We start from the raw sequence: 23813 nt of genomic DNA, 5'->3' as shown, positions 1-23813 counted from the left end.
AAAGGAAATAAATCCGGGACAATGTAGATTGTCTAGACATTAGATTTAGTTTGCGTTAGTTATTTAATAATTTACCAATTGACTCGTAGCATGAAGCGCTGATTCATCCAAGCGTTCTTTTATTTATTCATAAATTAAGTGAATGCATTTTTATTTACAGCGCTAAAGCCGTCAACTCATTTTATCGATAAACATTTATTATTGACTAGTTTAATTTATTCATTATAACGTTCTTAAACTATATTGCACTATAAAATATATTTAACCAAGACGCTATGTTCCTTGTGAAAATGCGATTGAGTTGTAATATCGCGATAAAGCTTATATATTGGGAAATAAGATACCATTGCTTTTGATATCTTTATACTTGGTTCTTTTTTTCTTTCTTTTCTTTTTTTTTTTACACAAAGTGGGATATTGTTAAGAAAATACGTATATCCATTTCGAATTTAGATACATCGGAAGATCAGTAAACACTTGTAAAAAAGAACAATGTAATTTCTTATATTGGTTATTTTCAACACAAATTATTGAAATACTTAATTACTTATGTAAATCGATAAATTATATGAGCGAATGATTTTGAAAAAGAAAAAGCACTCTGTAATTTGAAATTTATAAAACACGATTAAAAATTGATGAAAAAATTAGAGCAGCGTAACTTTTGGAAAGACTACTTGTTGTTAATTGTTAAAAAATATCTCAATAATGCAACTTGATCATCATTACACTTTAAAATTGTGTTTATATGGCAACAACCATAATTAATTAATAAAAAAAACGGTAATTTTCTATAACAATAACAATAATAAATGCTTCTTTATGGTAATGATGCAGATTCGTGCAATTATGCTTGTAGCTTTGTTATAATTAAAACTTAATTTTAAAACTCTATGTCCCAGCCAGAAAATTCGTCCGGTGGAATATCGCGGTCAGGTGGATATCTTTCGAAATTTCGTGTGTCAAGTTGGTGTCGCACCTAAAAACACAAGAATAGGATTAATTTTAACATAAATTCAAGATTTTATATAAAATATATATATATATATATATATATATATATATATATAAAATTGAAATAAAGCGTTATCTGTTCATAAAAAAAAGTGTAAGTGCTGCGCAAATTTAAATTAAAAGTAACTTTTAAAATAAATATACCGTTGGTACAATAGGAGCCGGCAGAGCCAATCTTTGAAGTGCTTGCCAGTTAAATCCGGAAAACCATCTATTAAAGGAGCAAACAAAAGTTCTTTTTTATGAAAAATATTTAAACACGAATCGTTTCTTTATAAAAACTTTCCACTGACTTGTGATCACGAATATCCTGTATCCCATTTCGTTGATAACCCAATCGCTCCGAAGCGTTCAAACGGAGTAGCTTCTTAATGATGTTATTAGCATTTTTGTTAACAATGCTCGGTATACCAATCGCATCGATACCTTTCAGGATTTTGTTGTAAGTCGTCATATGATCGGATCCTCGGAAAGGTGGCTTCCCAACCAGAAGCTCGTGTGTTAGAATACCGAGAGCCCAGTAATCAACCGCCCTAGCGAGATGAACAAACTCGATTAAAAAAAAAAAAAAAAAAAAAAAAAAATAAAGTACATACAAAGTCAAACTATATCGTAATTAGATAATAAATATTAGACAAAATTTCCCACCTGTCGTGTCCTTTATTCAAGATAATTTCTGGTGCAACATACTCCGGCGTGCCAGCAAACGTCCACGTTTTAGCCGGACCAATTTTCTTACTAAAACCAAAGTCCACCTAAAAAAGATAAATTACTTTAATCACTTTACGATAATGGCAACTGAATAATATATAATCTAACAAAATGTTAATTATCCGGTGTTTATTTTATCATCGCGAGTCTCACCAACTTCAAGTAACCACGCGTGTCGAGCATAAGGTTCTCTGGTTTGAGATCCCGATAAACAATGTTTAATGAGTGAAGATGATCGAGAGCCTCTACTACGCAGCCAACCATAAACTGAGCAGTGGCGTCGTCGAAATTACGCCTCCTTTGAAGAGTCGTCCAAACGTCTCCGCCGAGACATACTTCCATGAGGAAATAGACGTATTTGCTATCCTTGTACGTTTGATAAAGTCTTAAAAAAAGAAAAGAAAAAAAAAAAATTATTACATCAAGTTCTAATAATTGATATAAAAATGTAATTCTCGCATTACTTAATTATAAATTGTAACGTTATTTATTCATAAAATTATATTTTTACAAATTAAATTTAAATTAAAATATATTAATTTTATACCAATATTATGTGTAACAACTTACTTGCATATGAAAGGAGAATCGCATGCTTGCATAATATGTTTCTCGTTTAGTACATGTTCTTGCTGTTGCTGATCAACCATGGTCTTTTTTTTAAGTTTTTTCAGAGCAAAGCTTTTACTCAAGTCAGATTTCAGGGTCACTAACTCAACGCGACCAAACCCACCTACTCCCAATGTTCCTCTCGTTTCAAAATCGACTAAGGTTAAACTTGCGTACTCGTTGGTCCATATCCTCGGGGTCAACGACCGTTTTTGCTTCTCATACTCCGCCATCCAATCCTTGTTACGAATCTCATCAAGGCTCCCGAGATAATTTAAGAATGACCTAAAAATTTTGTTTCAACTATATAATGTAAATATTTTATATTTACAATATATAAAGGAGAACTTAAAATTATTATCTGTTGATTAAATAATTAAAAATATTATGTTTATAAATAATTTTATTTCTGTAATTCATTAATCGCATGTTAATTAAACTTACGTTCTATCCAGAGTCAAGCATTCGACCCCAGGTGCAAGAGCGATAGCATTGGCACGTCGTTCTCCTTCGTCATCGTAGAGAGCCAACTCGCCGAAATAATCTCCCTTGCCGAGAACTACTAGTTCCTCTTCGCCTCCATACTCGGTATCTTTGGTGATCCGTACATTGCCGCCGCTGATTATATAAAATTTCTCGCCCTTCTCGCCCTGTCGCAAGATCTTTGCTCCAGCAGGGAAAAATTCCTACGAGCATTAATATTTTTTTTTTTTTTTAAGCTGTATTATAAACTAAGCAAAGAGTATAGCGACGTTCTTCAAAATATACTTACTACTCTTATAAGATCGGATATTTTTGCGAGCACGTGATCCTTGGGCTCCGGAAGTTTTTGAAGAATGGAAACGCGTTGAAGGAAGCGGATGTTGCCCTCCAGCTGTTCCTGAGCCGTTCTCATCATTATAATTAAAAATACTGATCTGTCGAGCACCCATACTTTTCCAGGTTTCTTTACTGAAATAACGCAAAATTCGACCAATATTGATGAAATTAATTTTTAATTTTTAAAAGTTTACAATATATGTATTTACCGCTAATAGATCGAAGTCTTTTGGTATTGTACAATAAAGCGATCTCCCCAAATGCAACTCCTGGTCCAAAGGTTCTTTGAAATTTATTTCCCTGGTAAATATCGAACTCTCCTTCCGCCGATACATATAAATGCGATCCTGCAAATAAACAAAATTTACGTATAGTTTCGTACGTTAATATTAATTATAATTATTTTGTAGTTGATAATTTTTTTTTTTTTTTTTTTTAATTCATAATTCTACGTAATAACGTAGAATGTACGCTGACCTATATCTCCCTCTCGGATGACTAAGGTGTTGGCGGGAATTTGTTTCGGGTACATGGCAGAAACGAGTGCCTCCACCTGATTCTCTTCAAGATTACCCAAGAATTCGTTCTCCAAAATAGCTTTTGTAATTTGCTTTGCACTCCTACAAGAAAATAAAAGAAAACTATCAACTTTTCTTTTCTGGAACAATTAAAATAAAGCATCTATTTTTATGAGAAAACATACATAATTATCAAATTATAATCTCTATTTATCTCAGGGGGTAATATTCATTCTAAATATCAGAAATTTTCGTAGTAATAATTTTGTTAATTATACTTTTTTATTAATAATAATTATTGATAATTTTTAATTACCTGGCATCTTTCTCATATATGGGCGTTGGCGCCGAGGGTGGCGTAGGCGTTCTTCCGATAACGCCACCCCTTGGATTGTGAATATGTTGATTTTCATTGTTCGTAGCAGTCGCATCTGGTTCAAGCTGTTCTTGAGGTAATGAGAGGTGATTGACACGATTGTCCTCTGACGACGGCGGTGGCGATACTATGACTTTCGTAAGTGAGGTGGATGACGCAGATGATGACGGAGGACCGGTGCCATTTACGGTTATCGAAGATTCGGGTAATGGACGTATCTAATAAAAAAAATCAGAATATTGAAAAAAAAAAAAAAAACCTTTAAACGAAGCATTTAATCAATTCGAAATTGACTTGTTTGGAATCATACGCTACTCTTAATAATGACACGTTTAGAAATTATAAATTACGTTAATAAGACGTACGACGCCTATAGAAAAGCTGGTCGAGTCTTCGTAGTTCGGCAGAGGAGATAAATTAACGCTACCCTTGTCCCCAAAACCGGGGATGTTGGCTCTCGGAAAGCACGAGAACCTCATGTTATCTTCGTCCAACGCATGTCCAAAACAAATTCTTTTGACACCTGGAAGAAATTCGTGTTGTAAAACATCAATTCCGCCAATTATGCACAAATTTTTATATAATATATGTATGAATAAAATTGATTTTAATTTTGTTAACGGCACGTTAGTCAATTTACAACTCAATTTGTATTACATGTAACCACATCGTCGTATTATTTAGCATTAAAGATTTTTTTTTTTTTTTTTTTTTTTTTTAATTAGTTTGTTAGTCTCGCAACGAATTTCCACGAGGCAAACGGTTAAGGCTAAATAAACAGCTTAATTAAGAGGCGACCAACTCGGTTAGTTTTTAGAATATCTAGGGTGACTCATGCAGCTTATTCATCCACCTGACGTATTTTGCCGATATTTATTTCCTGCTCGCATCGAAGAAATGCTTAATTAGGTTGAGTCATAATTGAGAACGCATAATGGTAGGTCAATTATTTCGATCACTCACACACTCGCCCGCTCGCATGTCACGTTTCTTTCTTCATAGCGGCTTTTAACAGGTGATTTTCCTCGATAACGCTTGACGCGGAGGTCACTCACGACCGGCACTCGACTCGTTCGTTCAGCACTGCGGCGACTTGTTTGAACGCGTTACACGTTCATCGTGTAACTACTCCACTTTTCGTGACGCGCAGCTCACTTTTTTTTTTTTTTTTTTTTTTAATGCGACTCGGTCTCGGCCGCGGGAGCGATTGCTTCCACACCAGTCACATGCTTATGCTAATGGTATTTGGTACACGTGACATATTGTACCTTGACGTCACAATGCATTAGCACATGTTCATGATGAGAATATTCTCGACTTCAGCCTTTCCTTCTCTCGTTAAGGCTCTCTAGTTTGAGGTTAACTGGAAAGAAGATATGACGCCAGTATATAAAGGTATGCTGATAACAAGGTACGCTATAAGAATTGCAACCAAATAATTAACAACGATTACGTGTGACGGTAAATCAGCTTGGCTAAATTGTGCGAGTGCATCATAAAAACTCTTGGTTCTTTGATAAAAGCCGAGTCTCGTTCGTCCCTGTTGTTTTTCTCAACGCAACGGTGCTCTTTCGTAGAAGATCTGCGACAAGGCCGGCACGCATCTTGTGAAATCACTCGATAATCCAGGCCACCAGGTTGCTGTTGGTTTTGTCGCGACGATAGGGTGATTCACTCGCAGTTTTATTAGAATCTTTCGCAAGCTGCACACAATTGTATTTATTCGCTTCGAATCTTCTCTCGCGGGTATTGTTCCACGCGAGGCGTCACTTTGTTTATCGCTAATATGCAAACAGAGAAGGAATCTCGAGGTAATATCTTTTACCTCGCCTATCCATGCATTATTCATGGCACTTTAAAAGCGCGAGTTATACCAATTATTACTATTTTGCGAGCGCAATGTAAAGTGCGACTTTTCTTTTGTTAATATTGAAAGAAATACAACTGCTTTCGGATTTTTTTTCCAAGTTTCCTCAACACTTGAATGCTAAATAAAAAGTAAAGCTAACGATTAAAGAATTTTTTTTCTCATCAATTTCTGTTGTCTCGCGGAATCTTATATTGTTAGCTGATCCTTCCAGTCTTTCAATTAATTTATAATTCGAAAGGTTTTGTATTGTTCATTGTTACAGAAAATTTTTCGAGCTACGAGAAAAAAAAAAAAAAAAAAAAAAAAAAGTGTAATTTCGTCGTTTTCTTCTTTGTATTAAATTAATCAATTATCAAACGTGCCATGTAATTGTTATACACGTTACGTGTCGTCCGATAAGACTTTGATAAAATTTAGAGAAACTTCTTCGTCACGTTGTATTGCTAAAAATATTGTTGGGATTTGTTTTTTTTCACAATTCGTAAAATAAGTAAGTAAGTAAGTAAGTAAGTAAGTAAGTAGGTGTCTAGCGCAGAATCTGAATTCAAAGCGACGTAGAATTGCTAAATGATGCACGGCCGCCTCTTTTTATACATATGCAAAGCCGGTACGTGTCGGATTGTGCGTACTATATTGGGACCGTGATAAGGCTATTTGATTAAACGCAAGTAAATGATTGCCTAAACTCTAAATATAGCCCATTTGTTGATTACACACGATCGGCGCGGCACGCACGATAAACTCCGCGGGTGATCAATTAATTAATTAATTAATAATTTTTTGCAAAGAGATTCCCAAAAAGTTTATTAAGTTTATCGCTTCCTTCCGCGCAAACGTGCTAATAAAAGAAGAAGGAAAAAAAACGTTTCGTAATTGTTCGCGACAGAAAAATTGTCAGAAGCGATTTGCAAGCGACCACTGTAAGGTAATTAAATTTAAGCCTGCGAGATCCTATCGCGAGCACCGAGCCACAAATATTACATAACTATAATTAACAAAGCGATACGATCGTTCTTTATTATCCGCACAGGCAAATCACGCGCGTTTTGCCATCGCGTCCAGAAATCAAAGATAAGAAAGCTTTGTGCTTCCGGTATCGCGTACGTAATATATATAAATTAATTGGATGACTTTTACGTAACGGAAGAACTTTAAAGTTATTAAAAAAAAGTATCTTCAATTTTGTAAGTAAGAGAAATATATATATATATATATATATAATAGGAAACGGTATCTATTTTTCACGACGAAGCAGGGAAAGATTTACAGCGCAATAAAATAAATTGTGTGTGGCATAATTAGCTAATTAATTACCGTGAAATATTATAACGATACAAGTACGCGAATGTATTTATTTTACCCCGAGTAGAGAGAGAATGTCGGTCTGAAATAAATTTCTTTTCGAAATTTAGCTTTCCACGATTAGTAATAAAGCAAAACCATTGCACCACAGTGGCCGATCAAATGATGATACGCAATTATGCGCTCCTAATGAGAAATGACATTTCCTGCCTCTTAATTAGGGACCATGCATGCCTCGTTAACGATCTGGAATTAATTAAGATTTGAGGAGACTAACTTGGCGCTTCCGTGTACATTAGATAGACAACACACCGTTTGGCCAGAGCGTCGCGCGACACCTTTCATGCGTTTCGTCTTTGCTTCAACTCACATCAGTTGTTTATGTAAAAATTTGCGAGGTCGCGAGTCGCGGAAATGACGAGAACGTAACGATATTGTAATCTGTTGCACAATGTTCGGTGTCGATTTCCCCGGCGGAAAATACCCCGGCGATATTGAAGCGAACGTGTTGGTAGCGATTGCAAAAACCAACAACGATAAATAATACTTACGATACGTCTTGCCAAACTTTAACGTTTGGACGTTTGTATTTTTAGATCAAACGTATCGCCCGACAACGATAACGATTTATATTTTAGTAATAGGAATTTACAGAAATCGCTGCTTCAAGGTACCTACAATCTCTTAACATTATCGTCAGTGAAAATATCCCATTTAATCCCATCTATCGAGACCCGCGCACGCCAGGTGAATAGGCCTTTTATCACTTTGTAAGAGACAATTCTTCAAATGTTACTTGTAACATTTTTCCTTCTTATAAATTCCTAATCCTTTTAATAATTTATATAAACACGACGCAATCTTGCGTTACGTAAATATCCTTCTGTGTACTAATTATAAACTTCCAATTTGATATTTTTATGTTTTGCAAACATTTTATAACGCAATGCGAGAATAATATTATACGCACGCACACACACACACTCTATAAACGTTAAGGCGTTAAGGTGAACAATCGAGCATTGCCCGACGTTTTATTGATATATTTGCAAAGAGGTCTGCGCATATACATTTTAAGTCGCGGACAATTAAGGCAATATTGTTTAGCGACGTTATAAAGGCGTCTCTTTTATTGCAGGCGCGTTTAATCAACTGTATCGACAACCGTTGCCGAGGTTAATTAACTTCATCCATGCCTGCATATGTGTACGATAGTAATTAATTTTCTTAACGTCACATGTGCGTATTACGTGCGTATGACGCTTGCTTCGTGACGGATATATACATATATATTTTTCGTCGCTTTATTTAGTCCCTACTCGCCCCATTTATCGCCTTACTTGAAATTCTCACAAGTCACTTATGCCCAAATTGAGATATAAACGTTAATTTTTTTTTTTCCTTATCGTACTTTTTAATTAAAATTTTATTAAAATTAATTATCAACTATAAATTCATATTTTTTATGCAAGAAAGTTAAATTTATTAACGATAATTATATTCTCTTATTGTGACACTGGCGAAAATTACGAAAACTTTATTACTTTGATTGCTTTCTTTATTTATCGTCGTTGGAATGCAAGTCGATCTTGAAATTTATCAGTCTGTAATCAAAAACACGAATCGACGTTTCCGTGGTTCGATTAGATAATTGATCACGCAGGTAAAAATGTGGGGAATCAAAGCTATCGCGACTTTGTCCTCCCGATTTGACGAATGTCGACCGTGCGCGGCACAATTGGCGACTCGTTCGAGACTCACCCTTCAGGTTGACGTGGGAAATTTTTCCGATTAATTGAAAATCCTGTGTCGGCAGGTCCTTGATAGAACGCAGAAACGTGGTGTCGAGAAAGATTGTGCGTTTTTCCGTTCACGCGATCTCAGAGCGAAGACACGGCTCTCCTTTTTTTCTTTTTTTTTTTTTTTTTTTTTTTTTTAGTACGACCGCACAGAGGTGTATCGCATGAATTCGCGCGTTCGACTGATGCCTCAAGTACGACAAAGACGCAGAAATCTTATCTAGCCGATAACAGAGTGGCGACGAGCAGTGTCAACAGGTAGGTATATGTGGCGCGCGAGCATCTTATCTAACGAGTCTATTCTTTTTCCATTAATAAAACCACCTTCACGTTCCTTGTCAAATGCTTGCACATTGTCAACTACCAGGAAAACTGTTGTTTTTTTTTTTTTTTTTTTTTTTTTTGCCGGACGACAGTATTACTTTTATTTCCGTTTACTCTGTAACATGTATGAATCAAGTAAAGTTAAAAGTTTTACTTACAATTTTTTACTAAAAAAAAGTTTAAAAGAAAGAGAAATTCGTAATTTATTAAAAATTAATTCATTGAACATCAGAACATAATTATTCGATTTTTCAATTAATAATTTTCATAATAAAATTAATGTAATTAAAATTATTTATTACATAATTTTGTGCAAGCATAAGGTGTTGACCTTTCTAAGGTTAGAGTAAATGTTTGAACATGAGGTATACGTATATTCCTTGAATGTATCTGTATGTATGTTATCAATGCTGATTTAGCAATACCTTCACTTTACATTTTCACGTTAATAAACGAAAACTGGAAACGTCTGTCTAAAAATTTTTATACGTGTCAGAAAACTGAATTTCACGATAGTTCGAAATCTAATTTGAGGACGAATAATTACGAAATTTAGTATGCGTCCCAATGACATTTAAACAAATGCAAAAGTTAATTGTAAAACATGGCAATATGTAGGCTATTATCTAAAAGATATCTAAAAGTACTGGAGGAGAATGCTGTTATCATTTTTTTTGGTCCATAATATAAAAGAAACAGTTATTTTTCTCAAAATACTTGAATCTATTAGATCGACCAATATTCGGTAATCACAAAAAACGTCTCTCTTAATTTATTGGCAGCAATTTAATTTAATAATTTAAGAGAATATTTTCTGATCTCATTTGCCTTTACGTTTCCTTCATTGTTATCTATCTACATAGGTACACGACGAGACAGTCTCTTATCACAGACTTTTATCATGCTCACCGTGTGTGTATCTTGAGTAACTTTTTCAAGTTTTATTTATTACAGTATTTTAACGCATTTTTTTTTTTTTTTTTTTTTGCAGTAGCTTTATTAAATTTATTTGAATGATCTATCAGCTTTGTTTCGCCCAAATGGCCAATTACACGACGTACCCTTCTGATCATTTTCTTTCTTTTAGTTAGAAAATTAGATAATAAAATTAAATAAACGAAAGAAAAAAACAAAACACTTTTTCTCTATAGCTAAATATTCGTTGCGTTTCAACATAACTTTTGGATAATGTTAAGAATATTGAATCAAATTTTACAAGTAAAAATATTGTCAACGTTTTAAGCATTTTAATAAAATATGTAAAAATGAATAATCTATCTCTTTGCTTTATATAAATAAAAATGTAAAAGGCGTTTAAAGTTTTCTTTTTAGAAATAGAAAATATTCCAATAACGCATGTGTTGATATGTCAAAAATATTTACCTTTGAACTTAATGATTCCGATTCTGGAACTCGTAAATTCTTCCCGTAACTTGACGTCGATGTATAATTAAATCTAAATTTCCACTTTAGTGGGCAGTATTAATCTCTATTAAGAGATTCAGAAACGAATATCCACAACTATGTTCTTACGATGCTCGCATTGCAGCTTCTTTATCGAATGGCGTGCAACAATCATTTGTCAATGAACGTCAAATTTCGGCTATCACTTAAGTTAAACATTCGATTTCAATCACATCACACAACTGGAACATAAAAATCCAAATTTATTGCTAAACTAGCTTTTCATCCATATACATATAATAAAATTAATGTAGTCGCAAATTAAATTACATTTAAATAATACACTCCTTCATTACGGATCACTTTGGGAAGATAAAAAAAACTCGTCACTGTCTCAATAAATTATTACTAGTCGCGCAAAGTGAAAGTAATTATCTCACGCGACCTGCGAGACATTTGAAACGTTCACTTAACCTCTTTTTACATATCGAATTCCACGCGTGTCGGAAGGCTTATCGACGCCGCTGTCGATTTAACCGAGCGGATTCGAAAAAGTGCTGATAAGCGAAACAACTCCGGTGCTATCGACAGGCCGGCCTCGGTGCCACTAACAGAAAAAACACGCTTACCTTTTCTGCGGTGGTGGATGCAGCCAGCGACGTGGGGATATTGGTAATTATTATCGTTTAACACTCTTATCCTGCGATATACCGGGCGTCGTTGCGTTCAGATCTGCAGGTACACCTTGACGTGTAATCTTTTATATATATATATATATATATATATATATATATATATATATATATATATATATATATATTTAGAAATCACGATTATCAGGGTATTGATAATACAAAATTAAAATATTCTACAAAGATAGCGAATTAGTTGCACGCATAAAATTAATATAAAAAATAAAGCTTGGTCTTCTATGTGTATCCTTGTAATAATTACCACGTTATAGAAAGACTTTGTGCTTCTATCTTAAACCAGTCTTGGAATTTACTTCACTTTAGTTCGACACTATATGTTAGTAAAGTTAATTGACATTCTCTCATCGTTGTTCGTCACTTTGCTCGACCGCCTTAATCATCGCGGAAAAGACGCCCTCCTGTCTCTGCATTAAATCTACCGGCGAGCCCTCTTCGATGATCTTGCCCTCGTCAAAGACAATGATGCGATCGCAATTGAGTAAAGCCGCCGCTCGATGCTGCGAGCACATAAAAGTTATTAAAGTATTTCTACAATATTGATGAAATGTCATCAGTTTATAAAATAGTTCCTACTAACCGCAATAGTGATGACAGTTCTGTCTTCGAAAGCGACAGCAACCGCTTTCAGAAGCGACTTCTCGGTGGCTGTATCAAGTGCGCTAGTTGCCTCATCGAGGACGACGATACTCGATCGCTCAAGAATCGCACGTGCCATGCAAAGCAGTTGCAGTTGGCCAGCCGAAAAGTTCTCGCCGCCTTCTCGTACTTCGAGGTCTATATCAAAATTTTAATTAGATTAGAACACACGGAAAAGCTGCAACAATAGAGCAACAATACAATTTCTAAACGTCCTTTTTAAATAAATAAAAAAAAACAATATATATTTATTCAAATTTATCTTATTGTAGTTGTAACAACAATAATATATTGCATACTCAATCCTTCAGGATGCGAGACCACGACATCTTTAATTTGTGCGAGGCTCAAGGCCCGCCAGATCTCTTGGTCTTCGTGCTCCGAAAATGGATCTAGATTTTCTCTGCAAGCAATATAATTAATATCATATGTGTAACTTTTAGATGAATCGCGTTTATAAGTGCAATTTAAATAAAATTGTAGAAAGTAGACCGTGTCAAGGACTAAATATCCTGCGCAACGATAATAGAAGATTTGCGGATAGCGGATATTAATATTTTCGCACCTAATCGTACCGCTGAACATTATTGCATCTTGCAGTATGGCTGATAACCGCGATCGTAATATTCGAAGAGGAACATGCCGGATGTCAATTCCGTCCAACAGGATGCGTCCTTGAGTGATCTCGATTAATTGAAAGAGGGCCATCACGGTCGATGATTTTCCGCTTCCGGTTCTTCCACAAATGCCTAACTGCGAATGTTACAACCATAATACAAAATACATGAGACAATTAAAATTAAATAATAATTAAAATAAAAGCAACTTGGAGATTATATTAATTTTCTTCATACTATTTTAAACATACGTATAACTTAATTTGTAATATTATGTTACATATTATTATCTAATTATTACCTTTTGTCTGGTTGGTATTTTCAAAGACAAATTCGTAATCACTGGATTTCTGTCCGCATCGTAGCGCAATGAGACATTTTCAAAAACAATCTCGCCTTTATTGGGCCAATCATTGGGCACGCGTAAACCTAATGTCAAACAGATAAAATGAACGTTTGCGTGATAAGGAAGATAATGGAAAATAACCAAATATTAATTAATTTACAAAAGACCTTGGCATTGTTTAGTGTTTCGTACATTTAGTCTTCGATAACGCAGAAATAAATAGTCGATTGGGTCATTTCCGGAATATGATTAATCGTTGACTGGCAGATTTTGATCGACATTTAAGTATTATAGAACTGAAGTACAATATCAATTTGATAGATTACGATAACGCAAAACGGAAGATTACCGCGAAACAGCAAGTCAGTCGATGTTCAATAATACAAGTTGAAAAATTTGAAATTATTTCTTTCTTATTTCCTGGACTCAATTTGCCCCCGTCACGAATAAAAAACGAATTTATAACATTATGATAAATTAATAATAAACTTCATTCATCGGTATCATTCGCTGATATCTCACGTCGTCACGTGAGAATGCACTAAAGATTGCATTCGCGTATTTGCTTCGATTGATTATACGTATATACATATACAAAAAAAAATACAACGGCGATTATACTACGAATAATTTTACAAATTAAATAAAATAAGCACAAGTTTTAGACTGACAGAGAATAATTACCGTTTTCATAAAGTTTCTCCGACTGTACGTTCTTGTACGCGCAGATTCTGGCTACGCTTCCCATGTATAATTCGATTTCTGCGCTGAATTTGATCATCCAGTTCAATACTGGTACTAAGAGAGTATAATTGATTGCGAGGCCTACTAGTTTCGGGGTTACGCGGCTTGGATACAATTCTGCAGATAGTAAAGCCGTGGAGATGGCTACTACCACAATGACAGCTCCCAGATAATCCTAAAAGTGTTTACAAGTCAATAAGTAATAATAAAATTCGTTAAAGAGTCGACTAATTAAACGTTTCATTCGCGTAGAATTTACAGTGACGATAGACAAATAAAAAGTTAACAATATTAATTTTCAAACATTAATAGAATTATTATCTTTTTTTTTTTTTTCTTTTTTTTCTTTTATTGTACTTGGTTTTTATTTTTACCAATGCGATGCCGAACCATCTGCTACTGGTGTTCAGAATAAGGAATGCGTTGGTGTTTATGTCGAGGCGTTTCATCAACTGTTCCATAAAACGATCTTCTTGTTTACATGCTCTTAATGTTGGAAGGCCGGACAAAGTTTCTGAGAAATGTGCAATCACAGGTCCTCTCGTACTTGAAGCAGGAAAATTTATATGTACAACTATTAAATTTCAACAAAACAAAACTTTTTTTTTAAATAAAGAAAAATTAAATCTTTTAATTAAAAAAAAAAAAAAAAATATATACATTCACAAACGTATACATATAATTATTAATACCTGCCATCTAGACATTGCAATTGCCTGGCTCCCCGACTATAGAACTTTTGCAAGGCACAATAAGCGCAACTAATCGGCAAAACGGTGATCAAGAACCATGGTGAAATAATAATATTAATGATCATTACCGAGCCACAAATTAGTACAAAAGACGTCAGTCTTTTAATTGCCGTAGCCATTTTCTTGGAAATAAACAAATAATATAACATTAAATTACCTAACTAATTAAATTGTTAAAGTACGATAAAAATAAAAATATTACAACATCCTAATTAATAAGATAATAACTTAACCTAATTAGAACCTATCAAAATAACTTACCTTATCTATGATACTCATGTCTGCGCTAAATCTACTCAGAATTTTTCCAATAAGATTATATTCAAAGAACGAATAAGGTGCACCGAGAAGTCCAGCAATAGCTTCTTCATGCAGCTTTCGTCTCGCTTTAGCACCTGCCCATTGGCCTGACACGTTGTACAAAATCGATAAAAAAATGGAGGCTAGAGTTATGACGATATATACCATGAAATAAGATACTGTCTGAAAAAATCAAAGTTTTTTTTTTTTTTAAGAAATACGTTATTCGTACATTTATATTAATTTAACAGATTTAATATTTTAAATAAGACATTTTTATCCAAATTTATCGCACAATATTAATATTCCAATAATTTGTTTACATTTGCAGGCGAATCAATGCTTTTCTCCATCCATTCGCATAACCAGAAGTCAGTGTATACACGAAGGGTTTGAAAAGCCAGCACTGCTACGGAATAAATAAGTCCTGGTATCCAGCCAGCGGCTTTCGGATACTCTAGCCAAATCATTTTAGTGACTATTTCACTTTTGTCGTTTATTTGGCGTTCTTTTTCTTCGTCTACATCTTCGTCATCTAAAGCTAAAAAAAACAAACAAAAAAAACAAAAAAAACTGACGAGTTAAAATTTATCTATCGTACGAAAAGAGAAAATTTTAAAAAAGTATACAAAAAAATGAAAAAAATGTCTAAGAGTATATATATATATATATATAAATATATAAATTATTTCGATGACTAACTTTCTTCCACGTCATCCATTTGAACGGTATTTTGCGATTCCACTGATAGCAATTGTTTCGCTGAAAAATTACACTGATCTTGATGCTGAGTAATTCTAAAAACAAACAAATAAATTAATTAATTTTTACTTATTTATAATTCACTTTTTATAATACATTTTGTTGTAATTACTTGTCAGAACTTAGCATCAATCGAGACAGAACATTTGTGTCTTTGCTTACTGCTATTTCATCTAAATATCTAAAATTCGTCATAATTTTAAAATTATATTTTATTGCGATAATAAATTATATTATATTATATTATACATAACAAAAGTTTAAAAACCTTGTAGAAAAGTATTGATTTAGCATGTTGCTAGGTTGTCCGTTGTTATAAGTGTTGTTTCTTTTTCTATGCAAAAGTCGAACAAAATTAATAAAATAAGAAAATGTATTCTATATTAAAATATGTTAAAAAAAAAAAAAAAAAAAAAAGAAATCAATTTTTTAAAATTCACACCTTGCTGGCACCTGCTTATTTTCAAGAAATATTGGCGTGCTGTTTTGTCGAAAAATTGGCGGTGGTCGTTTTTGCGTTTGGAGACTCGTCAATCTGATAATGTTACGATGTGCTCTCGATCGTTTTCTAGCAGTATCCCATTCTTCCGATGATATCGAAAGGTCCGTGAGAATGTGACTCCAGTACCTCGATCCGGATAAAGTTGTTCGGCGCAGTCTTAAAGGTACGAAAGCAGACGGATTCTAAAAAAATTATAGTTTATTAAAGTTCTAATGAAATAATTTCTGCGTGAAAATTTCATTAAAGTTTACATAAATGTTCTGCACAAATATTTGTTTTATATGTTACATGAGCATCACGATCGGTAATCCAGGATCCGTCACTAGCGTGTCTTCTCGTCTTGTTTATTCCAATCCTATAGACTAGTTTAATTAAAGACCATCTATCCTTGGCAGTTTTTTGAAAGTAATTCTCATCATCGCGTCTTGAATTTGCAAGTCGCCACTCCGCCGCCAATCCAGAATCCATATTTTCGATGCTGGATTTCGTACCAACCGCACGTACTCGACAACCATCCATGACAATTACCTTAAAGTAAATCTTTCATGTGACTTTTTTGCTTTTTATTTTATTTTTTCCATTTTTTTATTGCATTTTTAATTTTAATATATAACCTTAACGTAAAAAATAATTATAAATAATATAAAATAAAACCTGATGAGCAGCTGTTAACAGCTCCAATTTGTGAGTGGTCATAATCACTGTTCGGCCATTTCGTAGTAAAAATTTTTTCACCCCGTAATCGAAGATCTGCTGACCAACATGTTCATCCAACGCCGACAATGGATTGTCCTATAGACAATTTTAGTTATTTTTATATTTGCTAGTAATAATTAAATTTGTAAATATTTCGTAGTTTAATTCATAAGATAGAAAGACGAACGAACCAGGAGGATGACATCGGCGTCACTGTAAAGGGCTCGAGCTATAGCGACTCTTTGCTTTTGCCCACCGCTCAAATTGATACCGCGTTCGCCAACTGTAGTCAAGTCTCGACCGGGAAGTATATCCACATCCGGTTGAAGAACGCACGCATTCAAAACGTTTCTATATCTTCGCGATTGATATGCAGATCCGAAGAGAATATTGTCCCTCAAAGTCGCATTTTGAAGCCACGGTTGTCTCGCCACGTAGGCGATCTTCAAACCCCTGATAAACAGCGCGTGACATATTGAGCAAATAAAAATACATTATTAATATAATTATATAGTTTATTATTTTATTTTTTCTATTTTTCGTTTGTTTGTTTGTTTGTAATTACTTAGCCCATTCGACGCTTCCGCTTATTTTCTGAATTTCTCCTAAAAGCGCTAATAATAAAGCAGTCTTTCCGCTTCCAGTTTTTCCTACTATTATTGTAAGTTGTCCTGAAAATATAAAACTTTTCATTTATTATTTGATTAAATGATTTGTACATTAGTATTATTTTTTTTTGTTACATATACATTATTTTACATCTATCGAATATAACTTTCTTTGCTTTAATCATTCTCACCTCGAGGAAAGTTGAGAGCATTAACCATCAACGTATTATCATCTGATCCCCAAGTGAAGGTGCTCGATGTAACTTTCAAAACAGATTCAGATACTTCCGGATCTTTTTCAAATACCGTATCAATTGAAGAGTCAATTGGTAAATCAAAGTCACGTAAGATACTCGATCGAGAATCTTCTTCGTCTTCTACAATATTATCCAACGATCCAAAAGCTGCAACGCTGTTAATTGCTTCTACCTTGTAAAAAGAATAAATTATGTCAATTAAAATTTGGCAAAATATTCGACGTTATTAAAAAAAAAATTGAATTTTTCAACTAAGAAATATTTACATCATTGTCTGAATATGAATTCGTTTTCGACAATATATTTGCCGTTGATTTTCGCTCGAGAGATTCAGGGAGAATATTAACGATCTCTGGAAGCTGCAGAAATTCCTCTAGCCTTGTTGTAGAAATCTGCAAACCAGAACAAGAAGGAATGTTTTGAATTTGAGAGGATTGAAATTAAAGAGCCACATCTCGAGAATGTTATATATTACTCACCATAGCGTTGATGATAATCGGCACTATCACCGGAAAGATGAAAAGCGGCACAGTCAGTTGCGAAAAGAGAGCAAGACTAGCAAAAACGTTTCCCACATCAAGATTTCGTTTCTCCAACCAGAAATAAATTCCAAATGTGAAGAGAGTTACCAAGATGGAGAAAACATGTGTCAGAAAGTCTGTAATGTTAATAGACAAATTTATATAATTTTTTCAACCAAGTTATTGAAAGACTTATTAAATTATAAAAATAATTATTTACTAATAAGTGCCCAATACACAGAATCTTTTTTTAACAACTTTAATTCCTGGTTCCTAGTTTTTCGTATGCGATCTTCAAAAAGATTCTCCCAAGCGCGTAGCTTAATGAGTCGTATTCCTTGAAGAATTTCATTAAGTAAACGAAGACGCGCATCACTTTTCTCCTAAAGAAAAATAATTAAAGGCTTGAAAAAAAATTTTTTTAAACATGTAAAAAATTAATGCATTAATTCTCCTTACCGCTATGAATTTAGAATTTTCGGACATTTGTTTGCCGAGAAACAGCTGCATCGGCGTAACGATCAATATGCAACAAACTACTCCAACAATCGCGCTGATTCCCAATTTTAAGTACAAAAGAAAAATGATGGCAGTTATCTGTACATATAAAAGAACCCAAAAGCTATTAAATTATTTTACGACGATATTTATGTGATTTGTTTGTTCTATAAACCAATAAATAATTAAGTACACAAAAAAAAAAAAAAAAATATATATATATATATGCATATCTTTTTAAATATTTTTACTTTTAGTGGGACGGCCCAGATGTAATGAACAGTCCAGAAAAAATTCATTATGTTGTATGCATCTTGGGCCATTAAATTCGTTAAAGTTCCAACGTCAGCCACTTGATGTTGATAGTATCGCTGCTCTTTATTTTTATCAGATGGCTTCTCGTCTTCGGAGATACTCCAAGAGGACAATCGAAGAGCCTTATTGTAAATCAGTGCCTAGGCGATTCAACAAAATTTCAACGAGGGCCTTAAATTGGACAACAACACGTTGCGTGATAAAATTTCGAGTTTTATCTAGTGCAGCAATAAAATACCTGAAGAGCTGTTCGCAAGCGTATTCCTCCAACGCAGAGCACGTGAGTGGAAGCTTGCTTTAGTGTACTTTGCAAAATAGTGGCGAAAAAAATGACGATTCCCAAGAAATATCCGTTTCTCAAAATTTGCGAAAACGTCATAGCTCCCTAAAGAAACAATTTTTAATAAAAAAACCAACATAATTATAAAAAATAGTAGAAGAAAGATAAATAAATATACCTTCAAAGAAGAATTATCATTTATTGTGGTGCCGTTTTGCAAATTTGACGCATAATTAATGATCTTCGGAATCGTCATGGGACCCACTAAAGTCACAGCGTCACCAAAAAGCTTCAGCATACTCCCCGCAGCAAATGTCAGCCACGTTCGTTTCCAGAAACATTTCCATAGAGATAACTTCCGTCCGCGTCGTCGTGACTAAGAATTTGATTTATAATATTATATATCGAGTTGGACGGTTATTACGAGGATGGCATAACCTTATCTCAAGAGAAGGATATGCAAAATATCGTTACCTTCTCCGTTTCGTAAACGTAGCAAAAACGTTGAAATTGGTTCCTTGTGGTTTCTTCGTCCGGAAGCTGGCCGAGATCGTGGAGCTCGAGGGACGTGTGATAACCGTGTAACAACAGGTCAGTCACCCAGTGGAAGGTGATTCTGCTGATGAACGGCGAGGCAGAGTGCATGTAGGAGCTGCGCGCGTTATCGGGCTCCTTAACGGTGTACCGCCTGCTTTTCTGCATCTAACGACGAAACATCATCGTAGGAAATATTTTTGCGGGAAGAAAACGGGGCGAAGTGCTGGACGACGCGATGTTTATACATTCGATACTCTACGCTGAGAAAAGATGGGAGCGGTAAAACGCCGCTGATGTTGTTTACTTTTATCGAATCGAGGAAGTCGTAAATGCAAACAGAGTGGGCAGAATTTTAATGTGTTTTTAGCGAGATGACGAGTATTTTGCATGTGCTTCGCGGCAAATTCCGATAGCAAAGGCTCTCCTATGGATAAAGAAAAAGCGTAATGAGAGCAAATTTAAAAATACTAATTAGATTATGTTTTTTTTTTTTTCCCTAAAACTTTCAGACATCTTTTAATGTATTGTTTTATTGTATGCCTGTTTTTAAAAGATTTAAAAATAAATTTAATAATTTTAATTAAATTTACCATACAATAAAGAGTGTAGGAATCAATAATAGCCAGCAAACAACAACAAGCGGCGGCGATTCCCGTGGTTGTAACGCGAACATATTGGATGGACAGGCCAAATCTAAAAAAAAAAAAAAAGCATTTTAAATCAAATTAAATATAAGATATATAAAATTAACAAATTATTTTAGTAGCATACCTGCACAGATATAAAAACTTCCACGCTCGTGAAACCCCAATTATCGTAAATCCACCTCCTGACACAGCACAGCCGAAACCTTCTCTGATCTCGGTTTCGCGATGTAGCACCCAACAAAATACAACAGCAACCGTTGTTAATATCGATGACAATGAAATCGACGTCAATATAGACTCGTACAGTTCCAAGAAAAGAATTATCAGTAGTAATATACAGAGTAAAGTTCTGCTCGCGTGAAGTGGCAAAAGTGACTTAGATATCCTAGAAAAAAAAAAAAAAAAGTAATTCTCATATACATGTAATTATTCATCAAGCAATGTGTTTATTATTCGCGAACAGCGATTAATTGACGAGAATCGACAATCATAAATGTATAAGTCTCGATAGCGTAAATTACATTTATTCTAGAAGTAACATAGAAAGAGCGAGAGAGATCTGAGTTACAACTTGCTATAAATTATTCCCGTAATTAATACGCGGTGTTTTTCTTCACGCACGAGTGCGTGCCGGCATTCCGTTTCATTAATTGCCGGTAATGAAAACGCTCGCGGTGTCGATGAAGAACGTCGATCGCGATTAACGGGATCGCTTCATTTCCATGCGACAAAAATTTTACACACTCTAGAAATCGTTATACAATATAGTAGATACGTGTGCGATAATTGCCGATCTAGCAGCAAGATTTAATCACTATTCTGGATGTGTGTACTATATATTGCAACGTATCACTACCCTGTAATAGGTACTACAGTAAGAATAATGGACTTTGCAGCGTCACGTGAAACAGCGGTTCTACGTGCCGAGCGAAAAAGAGAGAGAAAGAGAGAGAGAGAGAGAGAGAGAGAGAGAGAGAGAGAGAGAGAGAGAGAGAGAGAGGGAGCGAGCTTTTGCATAGGAAAATAATCAATATGCTTTTTTGAGAGGTGTTCTATTAATTACTAACCCTCGCGCGTGGCAAGCTGGAAATTTTAATTGCAGAGAAGAAAGACTGATTGTGAAAGCATTTGTCAATAACACACAACCTCGTTTAATTTCCTAAACGAAAGCGTTTTTCGTTTAATTGAAATTTACGTCGATTAAGCCTAAGTACACAAGTCTCACAAAAGCTTTTACGTTTCATTCAACATCCATCAGATCGATTACACGGCCGATGACAGTGAGAAAACTTAATATTTCTAGTTAATTAATTACCAATATCTCAAATCTGTTGTAATCGAGGGTCATTTCTGTACACTAATTAATTACGTTGAATAAAATTATTTTAATTCAAATGTATTAATTTTTTCTTAACTTACTCGTTGGTCCCGCTGCATTTGTACTTGAGAATTAAAATCATAGCAACGAAAGTAGTGAGAATAGCAACGGAGACGTTTGTCAGTTCAATGATACAGCTGGCTGGTAAATGCATATCATTTTCTGACACCTGAAATATCGTGCCGTTTCCGGCTTGCCAGGACCAAACGATTCGTTTTGGCATAACCGGCCAAATTCGTAAAGAACTGTATCGTTTGCAGAAATCCATTTCAGTCGTTTACATAAAAAATGTATATATATACATATATATATATTATTTGTGGCTTATTAATTGCTTTGTATCGCTGAAAAAAATTATGCTATTTTTAGAGAACTTTTATCCTTTAAATTTGATAATACATAAAAATAATAAGACATAAATATTCATAATACATTTCACTAGATAAAAAAAAAATTAAAATATTTGGAGAATTGAATAAATGTTACTATTTATTTTATTTTATTTTATTTTATATTTTAAAGATCCTTTTTACCTTATTTTTGTATTAATGTCGCAGTAGTACTTTCAACGAATTAGATCTGCACTTCGTTCAGGAAATCCCGCGCACTACATGGCTTATTTTCGTTCAGCTCTTTGTCTTCTAAAAATATACCAAAGTGTTGAATAACTTTCAACATTCGATAACGAAACCACGTGTGCTAATATAATTACATAAAACTTTATTATTCCTGCGTAACGATTCAAGAAGGTCAAGGATGAAATAAAAATAATGAAATTGAATAAAGTCTCATGAGCGATATACGTAAAAAATTTGATCGAAATATACTTGAAAAATGTATTATATTTGCAGCTTCTTAAATGAAAAGAAAAGAAAAAAAAAAAAAAAATGAGAAAAGAGTAACATAGACGAGTATTTTATACTTTACCTGCTGACTAGATTGATATCATTTATATTTATTCTCACCCAATCGTCCTGATAACTTAACCCTACTGACAATCAAACAACTACAATATTTTAGCCGTTAACACACGCCGTTGATACCCGCAATTAACGTTCGCGGCGCTCTCACATTACGAAATAAATAATGGAAACTGAAACACTTGACTTTCGCTTGACAGTTTTGGTTGCATGCAGTAGGCAGCACTGATGAGAGGTACGGAGGCGATCATAGACGTCCTGTCTCTTCAACGGTTCGTGTTCTACTGAGATGAGATCTGAACAGAATGCCAATGGAAATTCCATGTGAACGGGTTGAGTCATTAATAAAGAGGTTTCCGTGTGGTAAAAACGTCATAAAAGCGATATACATATAATTTCGTTCATTAAAGTCACAATTAAATTTATACCTCTTTTAACATACGTGAAAATCTCTTCTAGCGAACGTAACTTTTTTTGTCACCGCCCGCGGTTAACATGTTGCGTTTTTTCTATTTTTAAAATTCAAGTTAGCGAAGAATTTATTTTCGTTTTTAGCGGAATTCAGGAAAACATCCTGATATTTCAGTTTTAGATTTCCGGCGAAAAATAAACCGAGCAGATGGGCATCTTTGCTAGGGTCTGACGTCTCAAAACGCCATATGGTGCAATTATTTTCCAACAACCATCTACAGAAATGCTGCCCTATAGTTAATAAACTAGACGCATTGATTTTTACTACAGGTATGTCATATCGTTTGTAACTTTTTAATTGTATATAATTAATTTGATGAACAAAGAAATGAATCGCAATGGCCGCACACATATTTCGAAACACAGAGTGCTCTATTTGCTTATCTGGCGGACAATTAATTATGAATGGTAATTTTCTGTCTGGAAGCTTGCAATAAATAGCATTTTCCAGTAAGTCCGTCGGATGCGATAAGGAGCCATCGGCCATCTATATCGCGTTTTCCAAAAAGTATTCACTCACAGGAATAACCAGTTTATCGCATGCATATATAATTACTACTTCTATAT

At 34.2% G+C, this 23813-nt stretch overlaps 2 protein-coding genes across 8 annotated transcripts; both read right to left on the bottom strand.

Moving 5' to 3' along the window:
* Positions 1-83: 83 nt before the first annotated feature.
* Positions 84-9114, bottom strand: LOC139103927 (cGMP-dependent protein kinase, isozyme 1). 3 transcript variants are annotated; one of them, XM_070659082.1, is made up of 13 exons: positions 8981-9114; positions 4398-4570; positions 3988-4265; positions 3631-3773; positions 3363-3500; positions 3107-3285; positions 2779-3020; positions 2296-2619; positions 1879-2110; positions 1663-1769; positions 1308-1547; positions 1159-1225; positions 84-979 (listed from the first exon to the last, which is right to left on the bottom strand). In XM_070659082.1, exons 2-13 carry the CDS (start codon positions 4524-4526, stop codon positions 884-886), a joined length of 2175 nt encoding a protein of 724 aa, XP_070515183.1. In that variant the 5' UTR covers positions 4527-4570; positions 8981-9114; the 3' UTR covers positions 84-883. The 3 variants fall into 3 exon arrangements, with proteins under 3 accessions (XP_070515183.1, XP_070515181.1, XP_070515182.1); XM_070659080.1 differs by lacking the exon at positions 8981-9114 and adding an exon at positions 4901-4952; XM_070659081.1 differs by lacking the exon at positions 8981-9114 and adding an exon at positions 4901-4952 and having other exon boundaries at positions 4413-4570.
* On the bottom strand, positions 5203-23745 carry Sur (Sulfonylurea receptor). Of its 5 annotated transcripts, none has more exons than XR_011545968.1 (36): positions 22783-23745; positions 22389-22496; positions 21897-22199; positions 20602-20862; positions 20421-20523; positions 19768-19995; positions 19472-19669; positions 19252-19398; positions 18950-19153; positions 18660-18797; positions 18421-18583; positions 18159-18337; positions 17946-18071; positions 17614-17851; positions 17380-17485; positions 17006-17267; positions 16773-16910; positions 16407-16646; positions 16059-16300; positions 15885-15950; positions 15729-15797; positions 15557-15651; positions 15178-15395; positions 14816-15037; positions 14495-14676; positions 14177-14348; positions 13743-13977; positions 13014-13141; positions 12661-12848; positions 12395-12498; positions 12037-12233; positions 11701-11956; positions 11376-11503; positions 10726-10988; positions 5501-5828; positions 5203-5410 (listed from the first exon to the last, which is right to left on the bottom strand). XR_011545968.1 is itself a non-coding variant. In XM_070659062.1 (32 exons), the coding sequence occupies exons 3-32, from the start codon at positions 22121-22123 to the stop codon at positions 11801-11803; spliced, it is 5232 nt and encodes a 1743-aa protein (XP_070515163.1). In that variant the 5' UTR covers positions 22124-22199; positions 22389-22496; positions 22783-23745; the 3' UTR covers positions 11548-11800. The 5 variants fall into 5 exon arrangements, 1 of the variants encoding a protein (XP_070515163.1); XR_011545970.1 differs by having other exon boundaries at positions 5501-5750; XR_011545969.1 differs by having other exon boundaries at positions 11376-11478.
* Between the last annotated feature and the right edge of the window lie 68 nt (positions 23746-23813).

This window comes from Cardiocondyla obscurior, linkage group LG07, assembly GCF_019399895.1.
Source record: "Cardiocondyla obscurior isolate alpha-2009 linkage group LG07, Cobs3.1, whole genome shotgun sequence".
Lineage (NCBI taxonomy): Eukaryota > Metazoa > Arthropoda > Insecta > Hymenoptera > Formicidae > Cardiocondyla > Cardiocondyla obscurior.
The sequence above is the reverse complement of the archived record's forward strand: the minus strand, read 5'-3'. Positions and strand labels throughout refer to the sequence as shown.